Source organism: Sus scrofa, chromosome 15 (genome assembly GCF_000003025.6).
Source record: "Sus scrofa isolate TJ Tabasco breed Duroc chromosome 15, Sscrofa11.1, whole genome shotgun sequence".
NCBI classification, from domain to species: Eukaryota; Metazoa; Chordata; class Mammalia; order Artiodactyla; family Suidae; genus Sus; species Sus scrofa.
The window spans coordinates 117,631,396-117,649,855 of NC_010457.5; the positions used below are offsets into that span (position 1 = coordinate 117,631,396).

The 18,460-nt window shown below is 39.4% G+C and overlaps 1 protein-coding gene across 1 annotated transcript in view; it reads left to right on the forward strand.

Annotated features, from left to right (window-relative positions):
* The window catches only part of ATIC (5-aminoimidazole-4-carboxamide ribonucleotide formyltransferase/IMP cyclohydrolase), a 31,480-nt gene extending 13,812 nt beyond the window's left edge, over positions 1-17,668 (forward strand). Inside the window, 9 exon segments of the mRNA NM_001130736.1 lie at positions 347-472; positions 1,804-1,911; positions 2,710-2,795; positions 3,779-3,868; positions 7,920-8,048; positions 14,322-14,414; positions 15,542-15,724; positions 16,978-17,133; positions 17,458-17,668. Of these exon segments, the coding sequence (NP_001124208.1) occupies positions 347-472; positions 1,804-1,911; positions 2,710-2,795; positions 3,779-3,868; positions 7,920-8,048; positions 14,322-14,414; positions 15,542-15,724; positions 16,978-17,133; positions 17,458-17,577 (1,091 nt within the window). The 3' untranslated portion in view covers positions 17,578-17,668.

Here is an 18,460-nt window from a genome sequence, read left to right on the forward strand (position 1 = left end):
AAATTGCTGCAGTTGTTTGATCTTTGTTCTCTACTGAAGTGGATCATTTATGGTCACTAGTCATACTGTTTTCCCATTCCTGAATTCTCTGTTTTATAAATTGGCTGGATTTGATCCACCAGTGCTGTGTGTGCACATGTTTGTTTTGGTAAGATGGGCTCAGGCTTGGGTGCTTTATTCTCTTGTCTATCAAGTTCTTATATGTTTGTATATACCCGTTTGCTTCCTGATTATACTTGAAACATATTTGTGTGGACTTGATTTTTTTTCCTAGAAATACACATACCTGAATCTGACCTTATTAACCTTGCTTGTTAATGTGTGTATATGTTTTTATTATATGTAGTGCTGAATGGAGCTCCTGGATTTATAAACTTGTGTGATGCTTTAAATGCCTGGCAGCTGGTGAAGGAACTCAAAGAAGCTTTAGGCATTGCAGCTGCTGCCTCTTTCAAACATGTCAGCCCAGCAGGTAAAGCACTGTACCCTGGGATTCTCCAAAACTGCTCAAAATAAAATTTTTTGTGTGTCTTTAGGACCCCACCTGTGGAATATTGAGGTTCCCAGACTAGGAGTCGAATTGGAGCTGTAGCTGCTGACCTATACCACAGCCACAGCAACCTGGGATCCGAGCTGCATCTGTGACCTACACAACAGCTCACGGCAGCGCCAGATCCTTAACCATTGAGCGAGGCCAGGGATCAAACCCACATTCTCATGGGTTCGTTAACCTCTGAGCCACGAAAGGAATTCCAAAATGCACTTTTTAAACTTTTTTGAATTCTGACAAGAATCTAAACCAAATATGGGGAGTTCCCATCGTGGCTTAGTGGTAAGGAACCTGAACCTGACTAGTATCCATGAAGATGCGGGTTTGATTCATCCCTGGCCCACTCAGTGGGCTAAGGATCTGTCATTGCCATAAGCTGTGGTGTAGGTCACAGGTGTGGCTTGGATCTGGCAGATCTTGCATTGCTGTGGCTATGTCGTAGGCCGGCAGCTATAGCTCTGATTCAACCCCTAACCTGGGAACTTGCCTATCCACACATACAGCCCCCCCCAAAAAAGAATAAAAATAAAAAATAGCAAAGCAAATACGAGCATTTTATGAAGTCTGAAATCACTCTGTTAATAATATCAGTGTGGTAACTGGATAAACTCTGCTGACAATAATATATGCACATATATTTACACATATATAATGTATAACTTTGAGATAGGAAGGTCAGGTAATTGGCTTTTTTGTTTTTCTATTTTTTATAGTGGAAACGTGTTAGAATGTAAAAATGATATTGTTTACTGCATTGACTAAAAATAAATGTTTTTCTACATGGTTGAAATGTAGCTGAGTAGACATGAGGTTGTTTTTATGACATTTTAACTTTTCATGGCCATTGCATGAGAGACCTTTTTGCTACTAAATTTAAGTCAACTTTACAACATAGCTATCTATGTATTTCATCTGCTGATAGTTCAACACGTAATTAGTTCTCAGATATTTTTTGGATGTTAAAACAATGGGAGCAGCAGGGAAATAAACAGGTGTGTGATATCAACAGGAGAGAGTGTCGGTATTGAGGTAGCTTCTTCATACCCCTGGTGCCAGCAATGGGCAGCTCTGTTATCACCCTCCCCTACAGCTCTGTTTTTGGTGTTTAATTACCTAACCAAGCGGATTTTCTGGGCACAGGCACTAGAAATTATGCTGCATAAACTAGATGTTTAGAAAAACGCTGTCTTGATTTAGAAATTGACAAGTAGTAACTTGAGATTTTTTGGTTTATTTATGGTTTTCTCTACCAGGCGCTGCTGTTGGAATTCCACTCAGTGAAGATGAAGCCAAAGTCTGCATGGTCCATGATCTGTATAAAACCCTCACACCCGTATCCACTGCATATGCACGAGCAAGAGGTCAGAAAAATAATTGTTACTTGTTTTTGTTTTTGTTTTTTTTGAGCAAAAAACAATATTTTATCTTAACGTAGTAATATCCTTCGTTTCATTGTTAGATCTCAAATTATTTTAATTTGTTTTTCATTAATCCTTAAAAATGACTATGTGAGAACCTTGGAATAAATTTGTTTATAAAAGTATATATTAGTATTTTAATGTGATGAAGGGGAGCCCAATTGGAATTTGTTGCATAAATTTCAGTTTAGGCTATTGAATGCATTTGCATTGCTTAATTTAAATTGTATGGTTATTTAAGTACATTGGATTTGGTTAAAGTTATATAACTGGAAATATCTGATCCTGAGTTTAATAACCTGTGAATATTATTGTAACATTAATGGGAGATTATTGAGGAACTTTACCTTTTACAACAAAGGTTAGCAAACTATGGCTCATGGGCTAAATCCAGCCCATCACCTATCTTTATAAATATAGTTCGATTAGAACAGGGCCTTGTCCCTTTATTTTGTCACTGTCTGATTTCTAACCACAACTTCAGAGTGGAAATAGGGACCATGCGGCTGCAAAGCTTAAAAAATATTTGCTATCAGGCCCTTTACAGAAAGCTTACTGACTACTGCTCTAGAGGGTAACATTAAAGAGTATTGATTGCTTACTGATGATTTCACTTACGTGACTTATTAATCTAAAATTAAAGTTAGATTTTATATGATCATGTTGGGTTTTTTTGAACATTATCTTTTCCTGTGGAAGGATAATCTGTGATAAATACCACGTTTTAATTTTTATTTTCAGGAGCTGATAGGATGTCTTCCTTTGGTGACTTTGTTGCATTATCTGATGTTTGTGATGTCCCCACTGCCAAAATTATCTCCAGAGAGGTTAGTGGACATTCTGTATCTTGATCCATACATAACCAAGTCGAGGTTTATTTGTTCATGGTGTCCATTGAAACCGTAACCTGTAGTATTTGTATATGGCTATTAATAAAGTTTTATATATTCTTTTAAATTTTCTAGTAGCCTTTATCTTAATGCCAAAGTTATTACTTCTGAAAATCGGAGGATGCCAGCTTATATGGAGATAGAATAATGAACCTTACTGTAAATATTAGGTCTGTAGTGAAAGAGACTACATACGATGGGGAAAATTACTAACTACTCGGAAGAACTAACCACTATCAATTTACCAAACAAGCACTCCAAGATGTAGAGGTGGTACTGTTGGGGGTGGGGAGATAGAAGAAATGAAGGTAGCTCAGATAGCTTGGAGGGAAACAAATAGTCAGCAATTAAGGCTAATAGGGCCTCAGGCTTGACAATATTTAGTTGCTTTAGGATTCTTACCATCACCCCTGCCAACTCCAGGTGCAGTGGAGCTGGAATGCTGCATTCTAGGTTTTATAGCACAAGGCTTTGGGGTATGAGCTATGACTTTTTATCTTTAGCTATAATATGTTAACTCTCTGGTTTCCATTGACTCATTTGCTTGCCTGCCTTGCCTCAGATCATTTGACCACGTTCTGGGACTAGAATACTTTTTCTAGTATAAAACCACCCCATGAGCAGAATAGCAAAAATCATTTTTCTTCCTAAGGAACGTGTATTACAGTGTATCATTCGTATATTCTCTAGTTAAAATTGAAACAAACAACCAAAAGCACAGCCAATGAGATAAGATCAGCTGTAGACAGCTATATGCTAGCATAGACTTATCTTTTCCAAGTATTGGGTTCATATTATCTAGTGGAGGTAGAAACCAGAAACTGCTACTGCATTATTTATGACAGAAAATTGTCTATAGATTGGTTAAGAATCATTCTCTAATCTTTAAAGATAGAAATTCATATTTAATATGTATATAGGTATCTGATGGTATTGTTGCCCCGGGATATGACGATGAAGCTTTGAAAATACTTTCTAAAAAGAAAAATGGGAACTACTGTGTTCTTCAGGTTAGTGCACTTCATGTTGAAACAGTGATTTGCTCTTGTATTTTGTCTTTTATGCTGACACCCTTCTAATTTATCCTTATTTACTACAATTTCTTTATCCTTAATCCTGCAAATTTTTAGTTTTGGAGGATTAAGATCAAGATAGCTTTCTTACCCTTAATTTTAATTTTTAAAAAAGTAATGTATGTACATGGAGGTTTTCTATTCAGAAGGCATTAAAAGTTATTTGATGACGTCTCCTCATCTTTCCCTTCTGCTTGCTGCCACTTTCTTATTTCTCCTACCTTGCTGCACCTGCGGCATATGGAAGTTCCCAAGCTAAGGGTCTGCACCTGAGGCCACAGCCACAGCAACACTGGATCCAAGCTGCATCTGCCATCTGTGCCACAGCTTGTGCCAATGCATCATCCTTAGTCCACTGAGTGAGGCCAGAGATAGAAACTTCATCTTCATGGAGACTTATATTGGGTTCTTAACTCACTGAGCCACAATGGGAAGTCCAAGTTACCTTTTTTAAATAACTGATATTTTTAATTTATTGCTCATCTTTCCTGACATGCATAGCCTATACATATTTAGAAAATATTTGCATTTGCATTTCTTTTCCTTTTTTTTCCCCTTCCCAGTGAGACGCATGTACCTTGCTCCATCATTTTGGAGGTTTATCCCCCTATCTGTGTATGTTATCTAGCCAGTCTTCAGCTACTACACACACCTTGCAGTGAATAAGCTAAGGGGAGAGTCCTAAGAGTGAAATTAGGACTGGGGCACAGGCTGTGTGTATTGGTAACTTTGAATGATAGATGCTGCTCCTCTTAATGCTGTACAAACAATTTTATGTCTTAATGAGAATGTGTAAGGGTGCCTCTTTCCCAACGCCTTTGCTAGCATCAAGTATTTTACCTTTTTCATATTAATAGTTTGATGAAAATGACATCTCACTGCAGTTTTAATTTCTCATTGTGCAAGGAGTGAACACCTTTTCATGGTTAAAAGTATGTTTACTGCCCTTTTATGAACCGTCTGCCAATATTCTTTGCCAGTTTTTCTAATAGATTGTTGAGTTTTTTCTTACTGATTTTTACAAGCTCTTATATGTTAGAGAAACTAGCCCATAGTTTAAGATTGTGCGTGGATAAAAGCAAAAAGTTTTTTTTTTTTTTTTTTTAGGGCTGCATCTGTGGCCTGTGGCGGTTCCCAAGCTAGGGGTTGAATCAGAGCTGTAGCTGTTGGCCTACGCCACATCAGATCCAAGCCACATCTTCGACCTATGCCTCAGCTTACAGCAAAGTTGGATCCTTAACCCCCTGAGCAAGGCCAGGGATCAACTCACATCCTCATGGATACTAGTCAGTTCTTAACCTGCTGAGCCACAACGGGAACTCCAAGCAAAAAGTTATTTGATTTGAAAGTAGAAATCTGTAATACTGTTTTTCATAAGGTATTAATATAAAAGATCTATGGAATCCAAATCCTGTATAAGAAGTTGTTATTCTTCATTTTAAGACACCAGTGATTGGGAGTTCTCATCGTGGCTCAGCGGAAATGAATCTGACTAGCAACCATGAGGACCCATATTTGATCCTTGGCCTTGCTCCATAGGTTAAGGATCCTTCGTTGCTGTGAGCTGTGGTGTAGGTTACGGATGTGGCTTAAATCTGGTGTTGCTGTTGCTGTGGCGTAGGCCAGTGGCTGCAGCTCTGATTCAACCCCTAGCCTGGGAACCTCCATATGCTGCAGGAATGGCCCTAAAAAGACACACACACACACACACACACACACACACACACACACACACACACACACACACAGACCAATAATTGTATGGTTCACCATAGATTCTGTGTCAGCTTTTCAAGGAAAGAAGGGAAAAAAAAGCCACATTAAATATAATACTTTTTAAGAAGCTACTTGACAGAAAGTTTAACCACTTAGCTGCCACTGCATTCTTCACTCCTAATCAACCATTTGGTTGTTGTCAAGAGTAGTACTTACGGCTATTAGCAGTTACTTGTTGCATGATGGAGAATGTTTTCCAAGCCCTGAGCCTGACCCTGATCGTGACTTTCAGCACCAGACAGTATTGTGTTTCAGGTGTCAAAAGAATGGTACTTTGAGAGTTTGGCTAAGTTTACATACATGTACATAAAATTACAACAATGAAACTGTATTTATCTGCCTGGTTATTGACAAGTTTTGTGGGGTTGTTTTTTTTTGGACATCAATAGGAAGACATATCTCAATTTTAGAATTTTTTTTTTTTTTTTTTTCTCTTGCCTTTCTTGGTCTTTTTCTAGGGCCACACCTGTGGCATATGGAGGTCCCCAGGCTAGGGGTCCAGTCGGAGCTGTAGCCGCCAGCCTACGGCAGAGCCACAGCAACGCAGGATCCGAGCCGTGTCTGCGACCTACACCACAGCTCACGGCAACGCTAGAGCCTTAACCCGCTGAGCGAGGCCAGGGATCCAACCCGCAACCTCATGGTTCCTCGTCGTGTTCATTAACCACTGAACCATGACAGGAACTCCCATTTCAGAAATTTTATGATGCAAAGAGAAAGAGACCATTTTAGCGTGCAGGAAAATGTAAATTAAGCCTACCTGAGAGTTTGCTTGTAAGATATAGGTATTAGTGCTTTCTAAGTCAAAGATCATTCAAAGAATAAATGAAGAAAATTGTCAAGTTTAGAAAAATACCTAGGGAGAGAGTGGTCTTATGCAGATTAATCCCATGTCTTTACTGTCTTTTCAGTTCAACATTTGGGAGAGGAAGATTGCAAAAAATGACATACTCCTTTTCAAATAACAAGTAGGAGTTCTTTTGTGGTGCAGTGGGTTAAGGACCTGGCACTGCCATTGCAGTGGTTTGGGTTGTGCTGTGGCCCAGGTTTAGTCCCTGGCCCGGGAACTTTCATGTGCTGTGGACATGACAAAAAAAACAAAACATAAACTTCAAATGCTGTAACTTTTTATTTTAAGTCTTAGTAATAGATTTTTAGGAAGAAAAGGGAAAATTAAGAGGTTAATTTTTGTGACACTGCATGTTTTTTAGCAAATCTGTTTTATATGCTATTCCTTTTTTTTTTTTTTTTTTTTTTTTTGTCTTTTTGCTATTTCTTGGGCTGCTCCTGCGGCATATGGAGGTTCCCGGGCTAGGGGTCGAATCGGAGCTGTAGCCACCGGCCTACGCCAGAGCCACAGCAACACCAAACCCGAGCTGCGTCTGCAACCTACACCACAGCTCATGGCAACGCCGGATCGTTAACCCACTGAGCAAGGGCAGGGACCGAACCCGCAACCTCATGGTTCCTAGTCAGATTCGTTAACCACTGCGCCACGACGGGAACTCCTGCTATTCTTTTTTAAAAAAAAAAAAAACCTGGGAGTTCCCATCATGGCGCAGCAGAAACAAATCAGACTAGGAACCATGAAGTTGTGGGTTTGATCCCTGGCCTCGCTCAGTGGGTTAAGGATCTGGTGTTGCTGTGGCTGTGGCATAGGCCAGCAGTAACAGCTCAGATTAGACCCCTAGCCTGGGAAACTCCATATGCCACCGGTACGACCCTCAAAAGACAAAAAGACAAAAAAAAAGACAAAAAACCCCACAAAACTATACAGATATTGCTTTCAGTTATTGAAACCAAAAAGGTCTATTGGAATCACTGGTTTTTATATGTTTCATTTAAGTTATAAAACCCCATAAGGTTATAAAACCTATAAAATTTCTTGGAGCAAAACATTGATGCCTGACCATTCTACTACACACATCATTAAATGATCTTACACAAGCTTAAGTTACAAAAAATGCATTTGATTAAAATGAAACAAATTTTTTTTGGCTGTGCCCTTGGCACGTGGAAATTCCCAGGCCAGGGATCAAACCTAGTCACAGCAGCAACCCAAGCCACTGCAATAACATTGGATCCTTAACCCACTGTGCCTCAAGAGAACTCCTAAAATGAAATATTTTGTACATAAGTTAAGTAAAAAAAATTTTAAGGGTTGTAGACATATTTTTTACTTTGTAACTCTTTAAATTTTTATTTTCTTTAGATGGATCATTCTTACAATCCAGATGAAAATGAAGTTCGAACTCTCTTTGGTCTTCGTTTAAGCCAGAAGAGAAATAATGGTGTCATCGACAGATCATTATTTAGCAACATTGTTACCAAGAATAAAGATGTAAGTTTGAAAATATATGAACTGGATACTAGCAATTCAGTAGATCTGGGGGGTTTTTTGTTTTGTTTTTTAATTTTTATGGTTGTACCTGTGGCATATGGAAGTTCTTGGGCCTACTCCACTGCAACTGAGGCAACACTGGATTTTTTAACCCACTGTGCCAGGCCGAGGATGGAACCCACACTTCTGCTGCAACCCGAGCCACTACAGTTGGATTCTTAACCCACTCTGCCATGGTGGGAACTCCCTCAGAAGATTGCTTTTAATATTTATAAGCTTATGCATTTATTAAGGCCCATATTTAAAACCAGTTGATAGGGAAAAGCTAGCTCCCTCTGAGTTGTCAGATAAATTTGAGAGCTTAAAAAATGAATAGAAGACCATGTTAGAAATTTCTGTGCATATGTATAAAGATATTTTCAATTCTGCGTAACTGGGATCATGTCTCTTCTGTAACTTGACTTTTTCCCATGCACTAAGCTGCAAGTGTGTTTCTGTATCAATAAAGGTAGATCCACATCTTCCTCCGAAAGGCCACATGGCAGTCCATGTGCTATGATGGATATTTAGGTTGTTTCCGTTTTCAGTCACGACTTTGCTCTGGCATTGTTTTGAGGGACATAGTCCTGGCATAATAGTGATTTCTCTTTGTGTTTACAGGTATTGTATGATTTAATATGCATAGCTCCCTCTGGGTGGGACCTGATTACTATCGTCTCTATTGTAAAGATCACAAAATTGTGACAGAGAGGAGACTTAAGAAATTTGCCCAGTGTTACAGTAAGGATATGAATGAGTGGTACTTGTTTTATTGAAATCTCTTAGTTGGGCCTTCAGTTTTAAAGGATGTTTTTGCTGGGTCTAATGTTTCTTATCCTTTTTTTCCTTCAATAATTCAGATATGTAACTGACTCCATTGTTTTTTGGTTTTGCCTGCTGATATGCCTGGTATTTTTGATTGAATGCTTGGCATCGGCTCTTGATGAAATAAAAATTCATATTTTAAGCCAAGACAAGAAAAATTTAAAGACGAAACTTATCCTCTGCCCTTTGGGCTTCTCCCTCCCCTTTAGTGTACATTGTGGACCTGCATTATGCATTAACCAGACTCCCCCAATGGCAGAAATGCCTGCTCAGCCTTAAAGATCAATTTTTCTTCTTCCGGTGCCAACCATGTAACTGCTTAGAAGATAACATTCCATTTTCAATCCTATGAGGGGTCACAGTGACCCACCACTCGCCTTGTATGTGCAGATATCTTGGGTGAACTTTATGTACAATGCCAATATTTCACTTCCCTTAAAGATAGCAACTGGGAGTTCCCTTCATGGCTCAGTGGTTAACGAATCTGACTAGCATCCGTGAGGACACAGGTTCGATCCCTGGCCTTGCTCAGTGGGTTAAGGATCCGGTGTTGCTGTGAGCAGTGGTGTAGGTCACAGGCTTCACTCAGATCCAGTGTAGTTGTGGGTGTAGCATCGGCCAGTGGCTACAGCTCTGATTTGACTCCTAGCCTGGGAACCTCCATATGCCGTGGGTGCGGCCCTAAATTTAAAAATAAATAAATAAATAAATAAAAGATAGCAACTGGTTCAGAAAAAAATGCATCAGCCAACCTGGGGTGATACTGGGACACACCTAATGAAAGTTCTTCACTTAAATCCTTACTTATGACCTTATTAATGGTGCTTGTATTATTACTGTTTCACAAGATTATTGTTTTTCGCATTACTCCATGTGTGGCTGAACCTCTGATAAAAATAAGGATGACTAGGCGACTTAAAATGATTGGTCAAATATACCCTTCTTTAAGATCAGTGATTATAATAGGGTAACTCTAGATACGGGAAGAAGCAACAAGAAGGATCCATTTCATGGACCATGACAGACTAGTAAGATAGGCGGTCCAGATGCTTTTGGTTACTGTTAATAGTCCAGTATAGCACATAGAGTGGCCTGTCAAAGAAATCCTTACTTAAACTGAATGAGCATTCCTAGCATTATGGGACAAGTTAGTCACAGAATGCTTCCCAAACCTTGATTGAAATTAAGGCCAGAACGGAAGGGATAATAAAATAAAAAATATCACCCACCATCCAGTTCTGCAAGAATCAAGTCATTAGCCACTGCATTCACTGAAAGGAATTCAGGGTGAGGATCAGGATGAGGCACTTTGTGCACTGGGAAAACTGGCAGAACTTGTTCTCAGATTGTTGGATATTTTCAGGTTTTGTGAACCCAGTTTCTTGCATCGTCCCTTACTTAGAAAAGCAGTAAAACCATTAACTGCAAGATATCTGTTCCTTGGGAATAGCAGTAACCTTCTACCAATTTGTATGCTTGATCACATGTACCCCTCCATTAATCACACATATATTGACTCCCCCATTATCTATTTGGAACAGTTCTCGAAGCTTTCTGAGGTCCTGTCTCCTGGGTTAGAATCCTCAGGTTGCCACAGTAAAATTTTTCATTTCTGTCGTAGGTTGACTATAGATCAGGTTGTTTTTTTTTGTTTGTTTGTTTGTTTGTTTGTTTTTTGGCTGAAACTCCACGGGGTCTGTTTACGTTTAAGGATCCGAATGGTGTTTTTTCCCCCCGTAGAGTTGACCTACATCTTTGGCAGACAGAGCATCTTCATCGTGGCAGGAACTGGGCTGATTTGAATTGAGCTTCAGTCTCTGTGAGGGCTGGTCTGTTTGTGGTTCACCCTGCTCTGCTGAGAGCACCAGGTGTCTGCCAGGGTTTCTCCCTGGTGAACACACTCAACTCCAGTTTTCCCCCTTCATCCACAAGACTGCCAAAGTGGAGCCTGACTCATTTACCCCTTGGTTACTGCCCTGCAACTTGGAGGATGTCTTGAGGGGGAAGGCGTGGTCACCCGCATCTCTCCTGCTTCTTTATCTCTGGGGTCTTTGCCTCCTGCCTCCCAGTACTTGATATTTTATTTGCTCTGTGTTCAGTTTTTCTGTGTATTCTTAGGAAAGGATCAGTCTCTTAAGTTATTTCTTGCAACAAAAGTGGAAAATGAGTTGACTGTTGTTTCAAGGTCTTAGTCCTGAAGCTTTAAGTAGAATGCTGAAAATGAGCTGTAAAATTTTTACCGGCATAGTTCCGTTAATAAGCACATAATGATTAGGACTTGACCTTTGGTGACTTACTGGGTGTTCTGTAATTTTTATCTTTGCAACTTAATGGTGCCCTGAAGTAAAGGAACATGTCAGAATCAGGTAGAAATCTTTTTCAGTCCTTGGGAATCCACTGCTTTCATCAAGGCCCTGCGTTGCTGCGGTAGCAGTATTACTTTAGGCAGCTCACAGTAAAATGACCCCCCCCCCCCTTTTTTAAACTTTATTAACCTGGTTGGTTAATTGATATATTTTTAAAAATACTGAAAGGATATTGATTAAGATTCCTTGGTGCCCAGGTTGGCAACCATGCCTACCTTTTGAGACTCTTCTGTAAGTTTATAGGTTTGTTGATTTATAGGTATTAGACTGATTAATAATTTATTAGAACTTAGAAGGTTTTGTGCCTCTGGCTGTGCTAACTTGGGTGTATTTTTTTGTTTGTTTTACAAGAGTATGCTTTTAATCTTTTATCTAAATTCTTCTCTACTTGTTCATATATTTTTTAATGGAAATTTGGAAACCTAAAGATGAGAATGATGGTTTTCTCCTCCTTTATATTCCCCTCTCTGCTTTTAAAGCAGATTTCTGTTAATATTCCAGCCTCAAAATTAACAGCTCTTATTATTAGGTCTAGAACAGTTTCAGTCCTAAGAAAGGAGGAGAAGCATAAGGAGTATGTATTAAGTATTAATGAACATGCTTGAATTTTTTCCTCTTTTCTCATTTCTTTTTTTTTTTTTTTTTTTTTTTGGCTTTTTGTCTTTTTGCTATTTCTTGGGCCACTCCCGCGGCATATGGAGGTTCCCAGGCTAGGGGTCGAATTGGAGCTGTAGCCACCGGCCTACGCCAGAGCCACAGCAACGCGGGATCCGAGCCGCGTCTGCAACCTACACCACAGCTCACGGCAACGCCGGATCATTAACCCACTGAGCAAGGGCAGGGACCGAACCTGCAACCTCATGGTTCCTAGTCAGGTTCGTTAACCACTGCGCCATGATGGGAACTCCTTCTCATTTCTTAATATTTTAATTTGTTTGAACTTTTTATACTGGGTTCCCTCACTCCCAATCCCCCTTAATGTGTTTCATATTCCTTGATCTTAAAAAAAAAAAAAAGACAAAAAACCAAAAAAACCCAAAAAGCATGGGAGTTCCCATCGTGGCGCAGTGGTTAACGAATCCGACTAGGAACCATGAGGTTGCGGTTCAGTCCCTGCCCTTGCTCAGTGGTTTAACGATCCTGCGTTGCCGTGAGCTGTGGTGTAGGTTGCAGACGCGGCTCGGATCCAGTGTTGCTGTGGCTCTGGCGTAGGCCGGTGGCTGCAGCTCCGATTCAACCACTAGCCTGGGAACCTCCATATGCTTCAGGAGCGGCTCAAGAAATAGCAAAAAAAAAAAAAAAAAAGACAAAAACAAACAAACGAAAACCATATTCCTTGATCTTAACTCCGTATACCAGAGTTATATTTTAAGGTAGACAGGTAAGAAGGCTGGCTTTTCTTATTAATCTTTCTTAAAATCAGAGGACTAAAATATATAGTTGGTGACTCTAAAGAGCAGTTGTAGATAGGAAAGGGTATACTAGATCAGTAGTACCTTAGAATGGTAAGTTCTTAAAACGTTTTAACAGTGGTTGTTAATTAAGCTTCTAATTTTCTAGTTAAAAAATAAAAATTATAGATACACATGCAGCTTTGATATTTCCCATTTACTCTTCACCCCATTTCTTTCCCTATTAGAAATGTCTTGCAAAACTGTAATTCAGTATCGCACCCTTGATATCGACATCAATAAAGTCAAGGCACAGAACACTTCTACAGTCACTGCAAGGAGGCCCCTTTTCCCTTTTACACACACGCGTCTCTCCTCCACTCCGTCTGTAACCTTGGGCAACCACTAATCTGTTCCCCTTTCTGTAACTTTCATTCATAGTACATTCGTGGACAGGCTTTTGTGTGAACCTGATGTCTCATTTCTCTGTTTTAGACAGGGGAGTGTATTTGCTGGGTGCTGGGTAGTATTATGGTTGTATATTTAGTTTTTTAAGAAAACTTCCATATTGTTTTCCAAAGAGGCTGCATCACTTTTTATTTTACACCAGCAATGTATGAATGATCCAGTTTCTCTGCATCCTTACCAGCTTATCAGTATAGTCACTTTCTTTTTAGAGATGTGTGTAAGCTATATCTCATGGTTTTGATTTGCATTTCCCAGTGCCTTAGTGATGGACTTTTTTTTTCATGTGTATATCCTTTTTCTTAAAATGTCTCTTCATGTCTTTGCCTATTTTCTAATTAGATTTGTTTTCTTATTGAGCTGTAAAAAGTCTTTACCTATTTTAGATACTAGTTCTTGGATCTAAGACTTGCAAATCTTTTCTCACAGTCTATAGTTTGTCTATTTATCCTCTTAATCTAGGATCTTTCAAACCGAAGTTTAATTTTGATGAAGTCTGACTTAGCAGTTTTTCAGTTAGCAAATTTATTAACTACTTGTTGCTTATGTCTTTATCCACTTTGTATAGTGACATAGATCTTATCCTTTTTAGTTTGTATTTGCTTTTTATATTTAAGGTAGTGACATTTTTAGTTATAATAGCCATTTCATTCTGTTTGAACTGATAGTTCATAATATATTTTAGAATCCTTTCTACTTAGAATATCCCAGGTAAACCAGAAAATGATCCTAATTTGATTTTTCCCTGAACAGCCTTGGCTGTGTGTGCATCAGAATTGTTTGTAATGTTTGTGAAAACTATTCTGTTTTTTTTTTCTGAACATAAGTTTTATGACATCTCCAGTTATATGTTGGTACGGTGGTGGAGAAGATGCTATTTGTTAGCTTTGGAGTGGATATGGCGTTTCATATCTAGCCTGATATGTAAACCGATTTAGCCAAAGTTACTGCAAAGTGGCATCAGTTTGAGTCTGATGCATTAGGCATCGTGCAGAGTTCCATGACAAATATATTGAATATGATTCTTTCAGTAAAACATGATAGTGTCTCCTATGAACATTTGATTTCACTCTGTCGTTTGAGAGAGAGAACTGTGTTATGGATCTTTTACAATAAATGACACATGAGATACTTAAATGAAGTTTTTAAAAAAGCCTGATGCAATTTATCCATTCTGTGTGTTTCAGTTGCCAGAATCTGCACTCAGAGACCTCATTGTAGCCACCATTGCTGTCAAGTATACTCAGTCTAACTCCGTGTGCTATGCCAAGAATGGGCAGGTAACCCAAGGTGTCCAGCTCATCTTGGGGGGAACTGTTGTTTTACAAAATGATACTCAAAAATCCTTCTGCCTCAGGTATTAGACAGCTCAAAAAGGAAAACTTACCAATTTTCTCTCTTCTGGGTTTATCAGTATTTACTCAGTGATTATGGAGTTATCTTTGGAACCAAGTATTCAAATTGGTCATATTGCCTCTCTCCTGGCATGAGTTGGTACATTTTGGACTAGTGGGACTCTAAAAGCTGCTGTGAAACTAGTTTATTCCCTCCCCTCCTCCCTATCAGTAGTATTTCCAGTGAAGAGGGAGCACAACAGTAGTGCCACTCACCAGCCCAGTTGAAGGGTATTTTTACTTCTCAGGTTATTTTACCAAGAACCCACAGACTAGGAGTTAACATGATCTTTTAAAAATTAGTTTTAGGTTTACTGAGGCATAATTTACACAGTAAAATTCACCCTGAAGTGTAGCGTTTGACCAGTTTGCACAGATTATATTGTTGCTTGACCACTGCCACAATCAAGACATTGAACATCTCTCACTATCTGACGTTAAGCTAAGTGTTTAGCTTCTTTCCTGGTGCACCAGCTGTGGAGCTCAGAACGGACCTGGCTCATCACCAGGCCCGCCTAGCTTTAGGGCAGACTGGTTTTGCCATAGCTTCAGGACCTTTTCTTCTTAGTGTCTCTTAAGCTCCTCTCTAGGCATTTGTTAAATTATTTGGCCCATAAGTGGGAGGGGAGGGTGGATATGAATTGGCATGTGACCTAGACGACCCTTCAAATTCAGAATTTTAGTAATGGTGCATCTGTGGTAACAAAAACCCGGGAGATTGTGTCTTACTGTCTAGTAAGTTCCAGTAAGACCACACTTCACCACTGATGTCTAGGAGTTCTGGAAACCTCCAGATATTAACTATACCTCACATGTCACTGAAGTGGTAAAACATGTAAATAGTTATATATGTTACATTTAACCTTTTTAATGACTTAAAAATTATTTGCATTTCCATTTTTCAGCCTGATTTTTTTTCTCTACAAAATTGATAGATTTGGGAATATGTACAGAAGACCCATTGAGAAAAATGTGTTGGAAGAGATACTCATTCTAATGTCTGTGTTCTTCAGATCATTGGCATTGGAGCAGGACAGCAGTCTCGGATACACTGCACTCGCCTTGCAGGGGACAAGGCAAACTATTGGTGGCTTAGACATCACCCACAGGTGCTTTCCATGAAGTTTAAAACTGGAGTGAAGAGAGCAGAAATCTCCAATGCCATCGATCAGTATGTTACTGGAACCATCGGCGAGGTAAAGGACTGTTCTTGGGTCTGAGTGGAGTGTATTTTCTGTGTAACAGACTTTACCTTCATCACTACAAAGAGGAAAGCTCTTAAAGTTCTATATTGTCTAAAATTACTAATCTAGACTTCTTCTGTCTCATTTACCTTTCTTTGTAGTTCTTTATCCTTTTTTGATGCACAAATCATCTGTCTTTTTAGATTATAGCCATTGGTTTAGTTTTGTGTGTTTGTACCTTTCCTGTTGACGTTTTGATGACAGGGGCTGTTTTTCATCCATTTGGGGTACCTGCAATAGTGCCAGATGTGTTGCTTGCTGCATGGTAGGTGTGTATTCAGCATTGCACACAGATTGCCTAGTAGCATGTAACCATTGTCTTCCCCCAAATTTTCTACAAGCTCCATTAACAGCACAATATGCTTTTGTCACATTTTAAGTTCTTTAGTGTCTTCTGCTTTGAAGAAGATACGTATATGGGGGCATTAAAATTGCAGATAGCCTGCCAAAAGAATAGGATTTACTGCAGTTTCTGGAAATAGAAGTGCTCAACAAGGACTGGATGCAAAACAAAAAGAGAAGCCTGGTAATCAAAAACTGGTAATCTTCTGGGGGGCCAGTGACCTCTGTCCAGCCCATCTCTGTCCAGTCAGGGACAGGGATCCAGGTTGTACTCAACAGGATCAGCGGTACTTGCAGCCATGAAGTGCTTAAAACAGCCTTTTTTTTTTTTTTAAACTTTTTTACTTCCTTTTTCTGTTTGATATTACGTAATAAATTCTGACATAAGTCCCATAAGAATAAAAATATTTTGTTTAAGCTAAAAAAAAAAAATCACTCAAAATAAAAGCACTTTTAAAAAATATGAATCACGTTCTAATTTGTCTATGAGATTGGCTGTATACTTGAGACTAATTACTGTAGAAATGTCATTCTGGAGCGTCCACCATTGGTTTCCTTGCTTCCTTTGATACAGGGGTATAAAGCAGTAGACTTAACTTAGGCAGAGATTAAAGAACAAAATACATTTGTAATAAACTGACTTATAAATGATAAAAGCTTTATTTGGTACTTAACACTCTTCCTTAATGAAATGGTAAACAGCATCAAAAAAAGGTCCTAGAAATATGGACTTGGATGTAAATAAGAGTGGTTATTTGTAATTGAGAAGTCCTAGGAAGTGTTTTCTGCAATTCTCTTTCCATCAGATAGTACTAAAGATGGCGTAAACCTTGTCTTTCCCCTCACCTCCCCCCAACTCATAGGGTGAAGATTTGGCAAAGTGGAAGGCACTATTTGAGGAGGTCCCTGAGTTATTAACTGAGGCAGAGAAGAAGGAATGGATTGACAAACTTAGGGACGTTTGCATCAGCTCTGACGCCTTCTTTCCTTTCCGGGATAATGTAGACAGAGCTAAAAGGGTAAGTATGGAACCGGTGTGCATTTGCATAGCTTTGGTCATGATGCAGAAACTATTTCAGAAATATTGCTTCTGACTTTTCAGTCCTAGGGGTTATATTATATATCCAAATTATGGTGATGTGGCATATCAGTAATATCTAGTGAATTATTGTGACATCTCCATTTGATGTATGGGTAACCCAAATCCTGTTATTTTGCCTTGTTGACTGAGTGAATCGGTCTGCACTGTGACTCGTTAGTTTATGCTTTTTATAGGGGAGTTTGAATCCTGGCATGTTTTGCATAAGGTTGTGTTTGAGAGTCAGTCTCTGTCTCCCCCTCAGAGTGGTGTTGCCTACATCGCTGCTCCCTCCGGTTCCGCTGCTGACAAAGTTGTGATTGCTGCTTGTGATGAGCTAGGAATAGTCCTTGCTCACACGAACCTTCGGCTCTTCCATCACTGATGAACCTTTGACTCTTCCATCACTGACTTCATCACACTTTATTTTATACCCTGCTTATGTGTAGGTGAAAAGTCATGTATGGGATTCTGAAAAAACCTTTTTAAAAAAATAAAGCATTAAATTTTAATAATCTTGGATCCATAGTGTTCAGTGTTATATTTAATTTGTCTTAGTTATAGGCTCGTAGTTTGACAAACATTACACATGATTATTTGTGAGAAATATAGGAGCAGCCCTGCCTCCTGGAGCTCAGCTCATCCTAAAACTTTACTACCTGTGCAAATATCTAAGGTTCATCACTAAGCCAAAGAAACTGAGCAGACACCATGGTAGGTGACACAGGAATCTTTAGGTCTCACTAGTTTCCTCATAGGGGATTTTGCTCCTGAGAGTTTCCTCTAATCATGGTTCTAAAAAGCTTGGTTAAGGAGTTCCCTGGTGGCTCAGCGGGTTAAGGATCCAGCATTGTCACTGCTATGGCACAGGTTCGATCCCTGGGTGAGGAATTTCCATATGGCGAGGGCATGGCCAAAAATAAAAGCTAAAAAGCTTGGTTGACTACCTTCTAAACAAACAGCAGATTTTAACCCGTTGACTAAAACCATATGGGAGAGTAAATCTTCTGTTGACCTGACATAAGGATGCTGCCAGTGCTTACTTTCCCTGCTAAGTGAAATGTTCTCCACGTTTTCAGCAAGTCCTTGAGGTCCGCTCTGGGGCTCCATAAAGATATAGTCAGTGTTTGCCCAGAAATGGACCCAGTCCCCCTAGTGGGCTTACCACAGGAAGTAAGGCACCGTGGAGGGCAGTGCCTCCTTGCATTAGGACATAATTGTGCATTTACGTGCTGTGCACGTATGGTCCTGTTCCTATATTACACTTA